This window comes from Ictidomys tridecemlineatus, chromosome 2, assembly GCF_052094955.1.
Source record: "Ictidomys tridecemlineatus isolate mIctTri1 chromosome 2, mIctTri1.hap1, whole genome shotgun sequence".
In the NCBI taxonomy this organism is placed as follows: domain Eukaryota; kingdom Metazoa; phylum Chordata; class Mammalia; order Rodentia; family Sciuridae; genus Ictidomys; species Ictidomys tridecemlineatus.
The window spans coordinates 83596835-83612041 of NC_135478.1; the positions used below are offsets into that span (position 1 = coordinate 83596835).

General features: G+C 60.0%; 1 protein-coding gene and 1 long non-coding RNA gene across 6 annotated transcripts in view; both read left to right on the top strand.

The window, feature by feature from the left end:
- The window catches only part of Tpcn1 (two pore segment channel 1), a 50895-nt gene that overhangs the window by 15466 nt on the left and 20222 nt on the right, over nt 1-15207 (top strand). For all 5 annotated transcript variants that reach the window (XM_021734261.3, XM_013363566.4, XM_078039075.1 and 2 more), the window contains 4 exons: nt 7814-7941; nt 12922-13098; nt 14034-14147; nt 14728-14858. In XM_021734261.3, the coding sequence (XP_021589936.1) occupies nt 7814-7941; nt 12922-13098; nt 14034-14147; nt 14728-14858 (550 nt within the window). Of the gene's footprint in view, nt 1-7813; nt 7942-12921; nt 13099-14033; nt 14148-14727; nt 14859-15207 lie in introns of those variants that run through there.
- On the top strand, nt 8594-12148 carry LOC144375202 (uncharacterized). Its single transcript, XR_013434694.1, has 2 exons — nt 8594-11071; nt 11153-12148. It is a non-coding gene; the product is annotated as an uncharacterized LOC144375202 (long non-coding RNA).

Below are 15207 nucleotides of genomic sequence, written 5' to 3' on the forward strand. Positions count from 1 at the left end.
CATGCTGTGTGTGTGTGTGTGTGTGTGTGTGTGTGTGTGTGTGTGTGTAGCCTGGGCCACACCAGTGTTTGTTGAAAGCCCGAGCACTCTGCACGCACTTCGAACGCATGGGGGCAGAGAGCCATCCGTGTCCTTGAATAGCTGCGCCTGGGGAGCAGGCCGTGCAGGGCCAGGTTGATGCTCCAGGACCAAAGGGGCCCTCATGTCCTCCCTCACCAAGAATTTCCAGGGGACATCGGCAGGACAACACATGGTTCTCCACCCCGGGAAGGGTAACTAGAAGAGTAGACAAGAAGACAATCCTGAGAGCCAGGTGCGGTGGCACACGCCTATCATCCCAGTGGCTTGGGAGGCTGAGGCCGGAGGATCAAAGCCAGCCTAGGCAACTTAGCAAGGCCCTAAGTGAGACCCTGTCTCAAAGAATGAAAAATGCTGGGGATATGGCTCAGTGACAAAGTGTCCCCAGGTTCCATCTCTATTTTCAATAAGAAAAAAAAAAGAAGAAGAAAAGAAAGTGACCCTCAGGTCCCTGGGAGCGTAGCCTGCCCTGCAGGTGCGTGGCTTTGCCCCGTACGTGTTCGTAGATGGCTAAGGAGTTGACCAAGACCAGCTCCTTTGGCTTTCTGCAGATGGGATGCCTGTACAGAGTGTTTGCCGTGAGAACCCCGTGGCTCGAGTTCACCTTCATGACTTGGCGGATGGCCCAGCTGCCTCCCCGCTGCCTTGAAGGGGCGGAGAAGGTGGGAGCTCAGGCTGCCTGGGCTCAAACCCCAGCCCTACGGCTTCTTCCTCTGTGACCTGGGGCAGGTCACTTAGCCTTCAGGGCCTGAGGTGCTGCTCAGCAAGCTGGGGCTGCGACATGTCTGGCTCAGGGGTGCTGCAATGCTCAGGGGTGCTGGTGACGAGAACCTTGCAGCTGCACCAGGCGCCTGGCCAGCCCTGAGTGCAGGTCTTCCTGTCCTTCCACTGTCACTTCCCACTACATCTGCCTGCCCCAGGCCCTGGGCTCTGGGTCGCTGAGCCTCTGCAGCTCCCCAGATGTGCCCTGTCACATGCCCCTCTGTGCCTCATGCCTGACTGCCCTGTTCTGGAACGTGCCCTCTCCCCACACTGACCACCCCAAAAGCCTCCCGACACTGCCCGCTGTCCAGAGTGTATGCAGCCTTTAGGCCCTTGTAACTGATGAACGACTTCAGTGCGCCCGACTCTCCTTCCTTTTGTCACCTCCACGTTCGGAGCTTCAAGGGGACAAACGGTCATAGGTTTATATTTTCTAATCCAGCACTCAGTACAATGCTGGTACACAGTAGGTGCTGAATAAATACCTCCTTAAATCAAGCCACGTGTTTGGCCATAGGAGTTAGCCTTTCTAGACAGTGGTGCGCATGCCTGTGATCCAGCTGGAGGCTGAGGATTGCATGTTGGAGGCCAGCCTCAGCATCTTAGAGACCCTGTCTCAAAATAGAAAAAAAAAAAAACAGGCCTGGGGACATGACTTAGTGGTAGAGAGTCCTGGGTTCAGTCCCCAGAACCAAAAGGAGACGAGCAGGGTCTCCCGAGGTTGTGTCTGCAGCCCTGTGGCAGTGTGGGGGCAGTGCCACAGGCTGCAGCTGCCCGGGGTGACGTCCATTCCCTGGCCTCCCGGCCCCGCTGCCTTCATGTGTCCCTGCTCTGGGCTCCCAGGAGCATGTGGTCTCTGGCCTGCGCCCGCTTGCCCTCCTCCTCTGTGTAGCTGACTGCTCTCCACCTCTGGTCCTGTCCTGCCATGGCCCTCCAGGACTGGCCCCAGGGATGGTTCCTTTGGACTTGACCACTGAAGCGCCTGTCAGGTGAGCACAGTGAGGGTGGCCAAAGCCCTTCTGCCAGGCCTCCTCTCCTCCTCTGCAGAGCCTTGGCAGGACAGGCTTTGGGCCCATGCCAGCCATTCAGCTGGGAGGGCTCTGTGCCAGTCCTCGCCTTGCCGGAGGTCAGGGAGTTTGCTGGGGTCTCCTGCCCGCTGATCCTCTGCTGGCTTGCAGGGTAGCGTGGCTGTGCTCTCCCCCAATCTTGCTGCCAGTTACAGAGAGGAGGAGGAGGAGCCGCCACTGTCTCCTGCCTGGGACCCCCACTCTATTTCCATCTGGGGCCTGAAGTGCTGACCGCACAGAAGCACTGTGGCACCTGTGCCTGCGAAGCTCAGCAGCACCTGGATTCCTTTCCTCTCCTCCAGTGCCTTCCCAGAGTGGGGCCCCGTAGCCACTGCCCAGGGTGGCCAGGCGCTCGCTGTCTGCTGGGCGCGGGTCTCTGGAGGCCAGAGCTCTGTGGGCTTCACCTCTGTGCTTGGCCTTCTCCTGCCCCAGCTTCGGTGGACGGGGGTTGGGGGGTGAGGGTGGGGGAGAAGGGCGGCTCTGGGGAGGGACATCATGAGCAGGGGACCTGAGGCATCTAGGGCTGCACCTGTCCGAAGAGGATGTGTGTGTGTGGGGGGGTGGGTGTTCAAGAATGTGTGACGGGCTGCGGGCGGAGCTCAGGGGGAGCAGCGTCTAGTGCTCCTAGCAGGCCCTGGGTTCCATCCCCAGCAACACCACCAGTGCCCTCTCCTAGAGAGAGAGAGAGGGTTAGTGGAGGAAGGGGCGCGAGGGTGGGGGTATGAGTGTGTGACGTTGCCAGCATTTTAAAAAGTGAGATGGAGGAAGGTGGAGACAGGAATGGTTTGGAGCCCCAGTGTCACTCCACCTGAGAAAGCTCGCGCTCTGCCAAGTGACCCTTGTGGATTTATTCAAAGCGACCTCTGTCCCCAGGCCTAAGACCGAGGCCCGGGGTTTACCCAGCGGAGCTGACCCAGCACCTGCGGGTGGGGGTGGCACAGGCCTGCCCTGCCCCCTGCCTGGCGCACTCCTGGCGGCATATGGAAGCTGTTTCTGTTTATCTAGTGGCTCCAGGACGCTGCTGCGTGCTGGGCTCCAGCAAGCGGAAACACTGGATTCTCTGCAGGGCCCTTTTGGAGGCTCCACACAGGGCAGCCAGCTGTTTGCTGAGAGCCTGGGCCTGTTACATCAGCGGAGGGGCGAGGCCATCTGTGCAGGCAGGTCACCCTGGCCGCCTGCTCTGCGTGCAGCTGCCTGTGTTCTGGGTCGGTGGGGGAGGGTGTTGCAGCTCCGTGCTGTCAGCTCAGCACTTTCTTCCTTTCCGCTGTCCTCCCTGGCCTCAGGCTCACCTCCTTGGGCTGACTGCCAAGCTCGAGGAGGGAGGATCAGGGGCAGGGGCCTCCTGGATCCTCAGTGGCTGTGGTTTGGCCTGAGGGCCGTGCTAGTCTGCCAGCCTGGGTTTCGTAGAGTGCTCTGCCTGGGCACAGCGAGTACAGAGCGCGCTGTTCCCCTCGTGGGGTACCTCAGGCCCAGTGCTCTTCCTGGTTGCCAGGAATGTTCTAGTGGCATCCTGCGGCCTTCCAAAGCCTCCCGTGGAGACGCTCCCTGCTGCGAGGGCCTAGAGGCCACTTCTCCCTCTGGCCATGGGCATCCTCTGTCCTTCCTTCTGAGTTTCCAGCCCAGCCACCTTCCAGACCAGGCAGAAATGCAGAGGCAGGGGCTTCCTGCCCTGCTCCTGACCGAGGCTGTGGAGGCCCGCCCTGTGGTGAGGTCGGGCCTGTTCCTCCGGCTGGGCCCTTACGGTATGCTCCTCGCCTCGCAGGTCACCTGGAAGCACTGTCCTGGCAAGGACTAGGTCAGAGAAGTCCTACGGGGTTGACTCTGACCTGGCCTCCACTAGTCCCCACCCGAGAGGCTTGTTCCAGCCCACAGGGTGGAGCTAGTAGGGTGGTGGGGTGTGAGCCCCCGATATTTGCCTGGTGACCTTGGAGCCTGTGTTTCTCCAGGAAATGCAGAAGCAAGCTCCAAGCTCCATGGGCAGGAGGATGCCAGGGCAGGGTCGCAGGGCAGCGCCAGGGTCTGCACAGCACAGGCAGAGGACCTGGAGCGACTGACTGGGCCTTCTGTGCCATCGGACAGATTGTCCTCTGGTCCTCACGCCTGGTGGTAACCCGTCAGAGCCATGGGGAGTGCTACTCGGAGGACACGGAGGCCTGGCCCCGATCAGTCCTGGGAGCAGGACTCACTCCTGCAGCAGTGCCCCACCTAACTGCCCAGGCCCATGTGGGGTCCCACCCATCTAGCGTTCCCCTGGCCTCCCCCCTCTGCGGCTTCTGCACCACCCTCGGCTCCTGCCCCAACCTCAGCTGCCCTTGCCCCTGGGAAGCTGCTGAGACCCTGGGCAGTTGGGGAGTTTCCATCTCCTTTTGGCACTTTGTGGCCTGGGAAGCGGAGCAGGGAATGGAGCCCCGCGGGTGGTGGCTCTGCCTCCGCAGCCTAGGAAGTGCTTTGGGACCTGGCTGTTGTAGAAGGAATGGGGGGTGGGGGCGGCCCCTGTCTGTGCTGAACCCTCTCTGTAATCCCTAAATGTGCCATCAGCCACAGGCACCAGGTGAAGAAGCCTTTTCCACATCACCTGGGGCTTCCTTGAAAAACCCCTCAGCCATGTGGCCCAGGCCTGTCAGCCTCATGTGTGAGAGTCACAAACAAGCCAACTGGCTTTGCCTTTCCGGGGCTGGAGAGCTTGCTGGCTCTATTTTGGGGCAGTGCAAGGAGGCCTGTGGCTGGAAGCAGGAACAAAGTCCTGGAGGGAGCCCTGCACTCCTGGCTCCCTCCCCAGCTCCCTCCCAGCTCCCTCCCCAACCCCCTCCCAGCTCACTCCCCACTCCCTCCCCAACTCCCTCCCCAGCCCCCTTCCCCAGCTCCCTCCCCAGCTCCCTCCCAGCTCCCTCCCCAGCCCCCTCTCTAGCTCCCTCCCCAGCTCCCTCCCCAGCCCCCTCCTCAGCCCCCTCCTGCTCCCTCCCCAGCTCCCTCCTGCTTCCTCCCTGCTCCCTCCCCAGCTCCCTCCCCAGCCCCCTCCCAGCTCCCTCCCCAGCTCCCTCCCCAGCTCCCTCCCCAGCCCCCTCCCCAGCCCCCTCCTGCTTCCTCCCCAGCTCCGAAGCCAGTTTCCCAATTTCCCTTTGCTTCTCTCTTTAAGCCTCCGCCCTGAATTACCATGTGCAAAATCATCTTTCTGCAGCCAGTTTTCAGAAGAATGATATTTACAAATTCAAAGAGATCGAGTCCCTGCTCTCTGGGTCCCTGGGTGGTCCATCCTCCCCAGGCCCCTGGGCCAGCGCCTGCTTCTTGTTCCCTGCCTCAGTCCCAGCTGCAGCTGCGTGTGGCAGCATCTGGGGTTTCTAGGGCAGGGTCTCCAGGATCACCCCTTGTGCTTCCTGCCCCATACTGTGCTGGGCTTCAGGTGCCACAGTGAACAATACAGATGTCCCTGTCCCCAGCTGACGTTCCAGGCTGGGAAACAGGCGCCCAGGTGAGGAGGTGGGAATGCAGCCACCAGGCAGTGAGAGAGGCTGGCGAGTGTGGCTTCGCAGGGGGTGGAGGCGGGGCCAGGCAGGGAAGAGGGGACCAGAGGTGCAAGGACCAGTAGGAGGAAAGTTCCAGGCATGTTGCAGAGTGACAGGGAGTCATCCAGCGGAGGGAGGCGGGGACGAGGTGACCACAGGGGTGTTGGGGGCCTTCCGCAGGCCCCATAACCCAGGGTTGTGGCTGTGTCCCAGGGAGACCTGTCAGGGAAAGGAGAGGTACCAGGAGCCTGGGGTTTTGAGGATGCTGTTACAATAGATTCAGAGTCCAGCCACCAGAGGCTGCTCTGGGGTGGAGGCAGCAGGGAGCAGGAGAGGCTTGCTCTGGCCCAGAGAGGAGGCTCAGGTCCCCGCAGACAGAGCGCACAGCCACCGAGGAGAGGTTTTTACGTTTGTTGTTCGGTTGCCCTAAACTCTTATACTTATTTAGACGTTAAAATTTGATCCATGTTTGCGATACACATTCTCAGAGAGCTTGTGGTCCAGGCACACCCAGCCTGGGCTGTCCTGCGGCACCCTGGGAGGGACCACCCTCTGGCTTCCTGAGGCCCCGCTGCCCCAGGCTCTGCTGACGTGGCTGTCCCACTGCTGGCCAGGGAAGACACGCTCCCAGCACCCGCACAGCCCTCTGTCTGTCCACAAGTCACCTGTGGCCTGAGGTGTGTGTCTGGAAGCTCTGGCCAGGGCGAGGGACAGTCTCTGCACCACCTGTCACTTTTGTTTGGGGTCACAGTTACTAAACCGGTCCCACAGCTGCATGCTGTCAGTCCACGCTGGCCCATGGGGGACAGCTGGTGTGTAGAGCCATCCTCCTGTCCCTCTGGGAGGGGTGAGTGATGAATGATGGTGCTGAGGAAAGTTCTAGATGGGCAGCCGGAAGACCTGACTTTGTGGTTGTTGGCCCGACTGCACCACACTGCACCGCATACATCGCACCCTTCCCAACTCCCAGTGTCCCCATGGAGAAGTGTGCCTCAGTGCAGCAGTCCTCGGGGTCCTTCCAGATGTGACAGTCACTGTGTCAGACGGCAGAAGATACACCAGAATCTGGGCAGGGACGCTCTGTAGTTGTGTTTCTCAAACTCCGTGGACAGGGCCCGTACTTTGATAAGACGCGGTGGAGACAGGTTGCTAGGAGAGGGTACGCCATGCCGGAGCGCCCCCCCTGACTCCTGGGCTGCATCCTGGGTCAGGCACGCCCTGCCCACATGCTGGCTCCTGCCTGCAAACTCAGGGAGGGACAGGGCTTTGCAGATGGCCCGGCATGGCCGCCCTCTCCTGCCAGTTCCTGCCCTCTCCTGTTTGTGAGCAGCAGCCCCGGGAGTGCTGTCTTCCTGCTGTTTCCTGCTGGCTGTCACCTTACCTGCTGGCTTCCTGCCAACTGTGCCCATGGCAGCAGCCAAACCCTCGATTCCTTATCTTCCTAATCTTCCTACAGGTGTATCACAGATGTATCATCCAGGGTGTGAATCTTCACCCTCGATTCACTTCTCCCCAATAAATTCACAGGCCAAGAGCCATTTCCTGGGGCCCTGGTTTCCCATGAGTTCAGTGGAGACTCCACATTCTTGAGACAAATCCAACTCAAACACACTCAGATCCTATCGCCTCGGGTTTTGGAAGTTAAGGGTCCCCAGGATGCAGCCACCTTATCTCCAGCTATTGCCGTTCTCTGTTGATGTCCGTCTCTTGGCAGCTGAGGAGGGAAAGAGCCCCCCTGAATTGGTGTGGGAGGAGTTTCAAGCACAGCCCTGGCTGGCTGGGCGGGGGTCAGCACCGACACCTGCGCACCCTGTGCCAAGCAGGACGGGGGCTCTTATTGCCTAGCCCAGGTCCCCTGCCTGGGAGCCAGGGTGGCTCAGCCAGAGCCAGGCAGTGTGGACACAGGGCAGGGAGGGGGCGTTCCCCAGAGTGGCCAGCAGGCGCTGGAGGGCGTCCATGTCAGCAAGGACAGGCAGCGGCTGACCCTGCCTCAGGGGCACATCCAGGCTTTTAGATGTTTGCAGAAGCAGGATCTCAACAGAAGTCTACAGAAAGAGGACCCCGAGGCTGGGCCCTGCCATTCCTCCCTGCCTCAGGCCCCCCTCACCGCCCCAGGTCCCCCTCGCCGCCCCAGGCCACCCGCCTCGGAGTTCTCGTTCTTCCTTCGGGGCTCCTCTCTGTGAGAATAAGCAGAGGTGGGCTTCCTTCCCACGCACTGCACCCCCTGTGTCCTTGTCTCCTCACTTAAAAGAGACCGAGCGGTGGCCAGCCCTCGCGATTCTTGTTGTCCTTAGCACACAGGGTGAGCGCTTCCTTGCAGGTGACAGGTGTGTGTGAGCGGGCGTGACTGCTGCCCCTTCTGCCTGCGGCCTGCTCTCTAATGTCTCTCCTCTCCCCATGCAGATGGGGGCAGCCATGCTGCCCACGGCTCCCGGGCCCCCAATCTGGTCTCTGGCGGAGAGAGTCCCCCCTCCAGCCCCTCCAGCCACAACTGGGAGATGAACTATCAAGAGGCAGCCATCTACCTCCAGGTGAGTGTCTCCTGGCCCGCCCCTGGGGGGCAGAGTCCCCATGCTGCCCTCTTGACTTGCCGGGCGCCCTTGCTTTATGGCCTTCGTCCTGGGGCAGGTCTGCTGGCGGAGGGGGACTGAGGACCTTCATCCTTTCCCATCCAGCCTGCGGCTGCTCTCACCTCCACCTCGTAGCACGGTTTTGGTTTGTTCATTTTTTTGGAAAAAAATAAGACAGTAATACTTTTCTGTAAAAGTGATACATGCTCGTCATCACAAACCGAGGGACGAGGAGGAAATGAAGGAACGGGCACCCGGCCAGTCCTGTCCCCATGGTTTCCTTCTGTATTAAGTACGCACGCCCAGGCGAGGGGCACCCACCTGGAATCCAGCCGCTCAGGAGGCAGGAGGGCTGCAAGGTCAAGGCCAGTCCAGCGCTGAGTGAGAGCCTGTTTCAGATCAAACATGAGAAGGGCTGGGGTGACTCTCAGTGGTAAGGAGCCGGGCTCCACCCCAGTGCCCCTTAGAAAACCAACCAAGCCACCGCCGGGCAGAGCCAGGCCTGGAGGGTCACTCTGGTAGTCCCTCTCCTCAGGAGGCCAGGGGAGGGCCTGCTGGAGCCCAGATGTTCAAGGCCAGTCTGGGCAACAGAGCAGGACTCCATATCCAAAACAAGTCACGTGCTGCCTGTGGCTGTGTGATCCGCTGGTGTCCTTTGTCAGGGAGGCGCCCAGGGCCTTGTGCACCCTGGGCAGGCGCTGCACCCCGAGCACACCCCGAGCCATAGTCTGCATTTTGTTAATAGTGCGCAGCACACGCTTTTCTCTTGTATTATGACCTCGTGTAAACGTCATCCTAGTGACTTTAGATGACACCCGGGGAGTCGGCCTCATTCACTCAGCTGTTGTGAAGGCCTGGGTTTGTTCCCTTGTGGCGCTCCCTGATTCTGCATGGTGAATCCGCGCTCTTACTGCAGAGACTGGGGGATGGGCAACTGGGTGGGAGGGGTCACGTTTCCTGGGGCCTCCTCAGCCAGCAAGAGTCTGTCCCCTGGAGATCTACCCTCCACCACCAGCCCAGCCTCTCGGCCTCTGTGCCTGATCTTGTCACAGTCGGATTCTGGTCTCTGGTGCTCATTCAGTGAGGATTTGGGTGAAGAATAGGATGTTTCTTAAATTCGTTTGAATGATGATTTTCCTCATCTCTTTTCTCGGAAGCAGTTCTCCCCTGCAAGGATTTGTATTGTCATGTAAAAAAAAAAAAAAGATGTCATTCAGTCCAGGTGTCCACTCGGTGTTGTCCAGCTGTCTGTCTGTGTCTGTGTTTTCACACAGAGCCGCACAGGTGCCTTGGCTCCTCTGCAGATGTTTGATTCAGGTAGAGGCCATAGACACAGTGCAGGGTCGCGGTAGGGAGCTGGGCCCGCCTGTTAGTGTCCCTTCCCTGAGGGCAGAGCCAGGGACTCGGGAATCTGATAATTCCTTCTCTCCCTAAGCAGGGGAGAGTGCTGGTGATGGAGTGGGGGACTTTGTGGGGGCACCTGCTTGTCCTCACACCAGGCTCCCGGGCTGGCGCCATCACCTCCCGCTTTACAGCCGTCACAGTGGAGGTTCAGAGAGGCCAAGTGATGCCCAGACCCCTGCTAGCAAGTCCCCAGGGTGGGTTTAAACTGTCCATCTGGGGCTGGGGCATGGTTCAGTGGTGGAGCCTGGGCTGTCCTTGGTCAGCCTGCACACAGCCCCGGGGCAGAGCTGTCCCCAGCACAGCTGTCCCCAGCACATCTGTCCTTCTGGCCACATTGTATCCACTTGAAAATGGCCATGGTACTTGTGGAAATAGAGGTGATGGAACATCAGATGTGTCGCGATCATTTTTATGGAATGTTTTATGTACCTATTGTGGCGTGTGTGTGTGTGTGTATTCATGTGTGTGTGTGCACATGTGTGTGCTTGTGAGTGTGCATGTGTGTGTGCGCACATGTGCGTATGTATCCGTGTGTGCTCAAGTGTGCATGTGTGAGTATATGTGTGTATGTGAGTGTATGTGTGTATGAGAGTGTGCATGTGAGTGCGCGTGTGAGTGTGCGCGCATGCAGAGCCACACATCTGGAAAATGTTCACCTAAGACAGGACTGGTGACCTCTGGCTGATGGGATTCTATTTTTTTTTTAATATTTATTTTTTAGTTGTAGTTGGACACAACACCTTTATTTCACTTATTTATGTGGTGCTGAGGATTGAACCCAGGGCCTCGTGCGTGCAAGGCGAGCGCTCTACCACTGAGCCACAGCCCCAACCCTGATGGGAGTCTTACCACCTTCTACGTCTGTGTGTTATTTGAGTTATTTTTACCAAAACATGCATCAGTTTTAGAGAACAAAAGCTTGGGCAGCCTGGGTCCCCGTGGGCAGCATGGTGACCACTTGTGGAGTCTCGGCTGGTGTCAGGTGGCTTCCTCTTTTGGCCCATGGCTGAGCTGCAGCGGGGCCCCTGCACTGGGCTGCTGGTGTGTGAGAGTTGGTGACCCTGGCTGGTCACGGTCCCCTCTCCTCCTCTCCCACGTTCCTCCCCAGTGCCTCACCCTCGGGAGCCACATGTCCAGCACTCACATCTGTGTGGACTTGAGCCCCAGGGAGCGGAGAGGCCATCCCACTGGCCTTCCTGACGTGTCCTCGTGTGGCTCTCGCAAAGCAGGCAGGAGACGAGCCCCGTGTTGTCCTTTAGGCTCAGATCGGAACCCAGTCCCCCCGGGAAGGGTTTCCTCGGGCTTTGTTGGTGGAGACTGTGTCCCCGTCTCCTGTTCGGCGTCTCCAGGTTCTAGAGTTCAAGTCGGAGCCCCTGCGGCACTGCCTTCCTCTGGCTTTCAGGCCACTTGTTGGGAGAAGTTGTGCAAGAGTCACATTTTCTAAAGTAATTCAGCCGAGAAGCTTCCTGGCCACTGTGCCTATTGTCCCTGTCCCTGGGGCGCTGCACAGACCACAGGCTGCGTCGGCCTCCCGCCTCTGGCTTGGAGGTGTGGGCCCTTTGTGGCCTCCCCGCTGGTCTGCAGTTGCTCAGGAGGGCAGCAGCGGGTCAGCTTCAGGAAGTGACCTGCTCCGGATCCCCTGCAAGCCGCAGCCCAGGCCTTCCCAGGAGGAGCCTCCATGAGGATGGTGAGGGTGGTCACTGGGATGGACCCTGCAGCTGCCGGGAGCATTTTCAACCTTCACACTGACCACCACAAATGTCTCCAGAGGTTGCTGTGGGTCAGAGGCAGGCACTAGCCTCCGCCACTCGAGAAGACAGAGCCAGTGCCCGCAGCCCAGCGGCTGGGGAAGTGCCCGCGAAGCCACCGAGGTTGGCTGCCCAGGTGGGGGATGGACCCTTGAGGCCGGACGCCCGCCCCTTACGCTGTGTCCACCAATTCCAGGGACCATAAGGAAGCCCCCAAAGGCTGATGGTAACAAGGAGGGCCAGCGGTGGCCTTGGGGTGTGTGCTGGTGAGGAGGGACCCTCACGAGCAGGATGTGGAAAAACCTGGAGGTGCTCAGGAAGCCGAGCAGACCTGCTGTGCCCTGCAGTCCCACCTCTGGGCCCTTCTGAGAGGGGCTGATGTCAGTGTGTCAGAGAGACGTGTGCGCCCGTGGTCCTTGCAGCCACTCATAGTGGCCAAGGGTGCGGGGCCAGGAGTCGTGAGAGGTGAAGGGACAGAGGAAACCTGGAGTAGACTCAGAATAGACTGTGTGCCTCGAAAGGGGACCAGTTCCTGTCATTAGCGACAGCGTGGATGGACCTGGAGAGCGAGATGTGATGTGGAATGAGCCGCCACAGGGAGGCAGCGCTGCCCGCCTTACCCTGAGGTTGCAGAGGTGGAGGCTGAACAGGGTCACCAGGGCGGGCAGAGCAGGTGAGGTAGTAAAGCTTCCGTCAGACAGGAGGACTGAGTCCCTGAGACCCTTGTCCAGCGTGGTGACCGTGGTTAATGATGTAGTGTGTCTGTTTCAGAATTGCTAAGAGGGTCAATTTAAAAAATTTTTTGAAATACTTTTTTTATTGTAGGTGGACACAATATCTATTTAGGTATTTTAATGTGGTGCTAAGGATGGGCCTCAAGGCAAGTGCTCTATTGCTCAGCCCCAGCCCAGCCCCTAGAGAGTAGATTTTAAATGTTCCCACTACAAAAGAAAAAAAAAAAGAAAAAGAAAAAAAAAAGAAAGGTGAATAGGGGTGAGTATTGATTAGTTGATTTTGTCACTCCATAACAGATCCTATATCCAAACATCATCATGCCCCATAAATAAGTGCAATTATCATCTGTCCACACAATGGGATTAGGATGCGGGCAGCCTGAGTTAATAAGAGTCCGTGGGTCCCCCGCCGGGCAGCTCTCCCTGGGCTTTGAAGGGTCCCAAAGGCACGGTGTTGGCCCATTTTCCTGTGAAAGCTGAGATAATTTCCATCTTTGTTGCTGTGACCAAAAGACCCAACAAAAACAACTTTAGAAGAGAAAAAGTGTATTTGGGGCTCCCGGTTTCAGAGGGCCGGTCCACAGGTGGCCTGAGGGGAGGCAGGACCTCGTGGCAGAAGAGCGTGGCCCAGGGGAGCATCTGGGAACGTGGCTCCAGGAAGCAGAGGGGGCAGAGACTGGACATTGGACAGATCGTGAACCCGGGGCACCCCCAGAACCCACCTCCTCAGCCACACCCCCTGCCCCCGTCACCCCGAGTCCATCCCTAGCAGGCGATTAGCGCGCTGGCTGGTCAAGGCTCTCCTGACCCGGGGCTCCTCCTCTGACCGTCCTGCTTCTCACGTGAGCTTTTGGGTGCCCACTCTGGACCCACCAGGCACCCGCCCTGGGTCTTGAGCAGCTGATGTCTCTCTGGCCTGTCCAGGGGGTGAGGCGGGGCCAGCTGCGCCCGAGTTCTTCCCAGTCCTCGCCTGGGCCTGCCCCTCTCCCTGCCACCGCACCTCTGGGTCACCAGGAGTCACCCTGGCTGCCGCGCCCACACGCCCGTCCTTTCAGGAAGGCGAGAACAACGACAAGTTCTTCACCCACCCCAAGGACGCCAGGGCGCTGGGGGCCTACCTCTTCGTACACAACCACCTCTTCTACCTGATGGAGCTGCTGACTGCCCTGCTGCTGCTGCTGCTGTCCCTGTGCGAGGCGCCCGCCGTCCCCGCACTCCGGCTCGGCATTTACGTGAGTGCCTTGGGCCAGCGAGCAGGGCTTTTCTGGGGCAGACAGCAGGAGGGAACCTTCTGGAAGGGCAGGGGCTGCAGCAGACCTAAAACAAGCTCAGGGCGGCCACTGAAGCCCTGAGGACCCCCACAGTCTCACTGGGTGAGTGGGGTCAGCAGCCTCCCCGGGAGTCTGTCAGGGAGGGGTCGCACTGGTGTCCCTCAGGAGCAGTACCCACCTCTTGGTCACCCCACTGTCTGCACACTGTCTCCAAGGTCGACGAGAAGGCAGTTAGCTGGGGCCACCGGTGGCAGGAGGACGGTCCAGTCCTACAGATGCCTTGCCCAGCAGAACCCTTGGTCAGCACGGGGCCTGGTGGTGTGTGGGAGTGCCATGTCCCTTGCTCAAGCAGGAACAGGAAAGGACACCCTCGCTGAGCAGCCTGGGCCCCAGGCCCTTGTGACCCTTCCCCAGCTACCCTGTCCCCACTGCTGCTCCTGGAGCTGGCTCTCCCTCCTCAGGGGGACCCTGTCCCCTGGAGGACACAGCACCTTGAGCAGACGAGGCTCATTTAGAGTCTTCCCTGCGTTCTTGTCCTGGTGCCAACTGGGGAACGAGACTGGGGGGCCACTTCTTCTCAGAGCCTGGATTGTCCCTTTGGTTTTTAAGTCCCTATTCCGTGCTGCTTTAATGTTCTTCTCTGGGTCTTTGTAAATTTCATGGCGTCCTTCCTGGAACTAGATGGGAGTCTTGTTGCCTCTCAGCTCCTCTCCTTGCGCCCCAGGCCCCGGCCTCTCACCAGGTGCACAGTCCACGTGTGGAGATGTTCTGGGGACGCTCTGCGTCCAGGGCTGTGTGTGTTAGGAAGGGGCCCTGGCAGTTTCCCAGGCCCCGGGGGTGGGGCCAAGACAAGTGGCCCTGAATGGTGGCCTGCCACGCCCCATGCCTGGTTGCAGGTCCACGCCACCCTGGAGCTGTTTGCGCTGATGGTGGTGGTGTTCGAGCTCTGCATGAAATCGCGGTGGCTGGGCCTCCACACCTTCGTCCGGCACAAGCGGACCATGGTCAAGGTGACGTGTCTGTCTGCCCGTTGTGTGGCGCCTGTTTCTCCCGTGGGTGCTTCAAACCTGTATCTTTGGACTGATTTAAAATCCCCCACGGATGTCACCCTGGGTCCTGCCAGCCTCGGCACGTCCCCAGGTGTCCTGGGGGTACCAGCACAGTCCTGGGGCTCCGTGTTGGCACACTCTGGGTCACTGGAGGTGTGTGCCCTGCACAGTGCACATGCAGCCAAGCGGAAGGGAGGGTCCGCTCAGCCTACTGGCCCCGCGATGACTGCCCCAGCATTGTGCACCTCTTGTGTGGCAGAGGGGGCCTCAGTAGGGCGAGTCGGGGTAGCGCTCGGCAGTGTGACAAGTGTGCATGCCCATCTAGGAGAATGTCCCCAGGGAGCGGAGGTCAGGCTGGGCCCAGACCTCCAGGGCCTCCTGGTGGGAGTGGACGTGGGGGAGGCTGGTGGATGCCGAGGGCAGGTGACGGTGGGCTGTGGTGGGGAGCGGTCCCTGGGACGCTTCCCCCCGGGCCACGTGTCTGCTGGGTGCGCTGGGGTGGGGGCCGGCTGTGGCCTGACGCCCTGGGCCTGCCGTCCAGACCTGCGTCCTGGTGGTGCAGTTCGCGGAGGCCATCGTGGTGCTGGTGCGGCAGACGTCCCACGTGCGGGTGACCCGGGCCCTGCGCTGCATTTTCCTGGTGGACTGCCGGTACTGCGGCGGCGTTCGGCGGTAAGGCCTGGGGCGGGCTGTGTGGATGGGCCCTGCTGCGGGCGGCCTTGACCTCTGGCCTGTGGAGCTGGAGCCCCTGCTGGCCTGGCACGGGCAGGCGGGTCCTGTGGGTTGAGCTTCCCTGACTCCACGTCCAGGGCCCTGTCCGTCCTGCCTGCTGTCCTCTGGGGCCAGCTCCCCACAGAGTGTGCCACTTGCTTGTCACCTGCTGGGCACAGCAGCACCCGCCCCAGCAGGTGGCCGTGTGAAGCATCATGGTGGATCGGGCAGGCCCTCCTGGTGCCCGGGCTCCAGGACCACACCGATGCCAGCCCATACCCAGAGTCACATGTCTCTGGAGAACCATCCA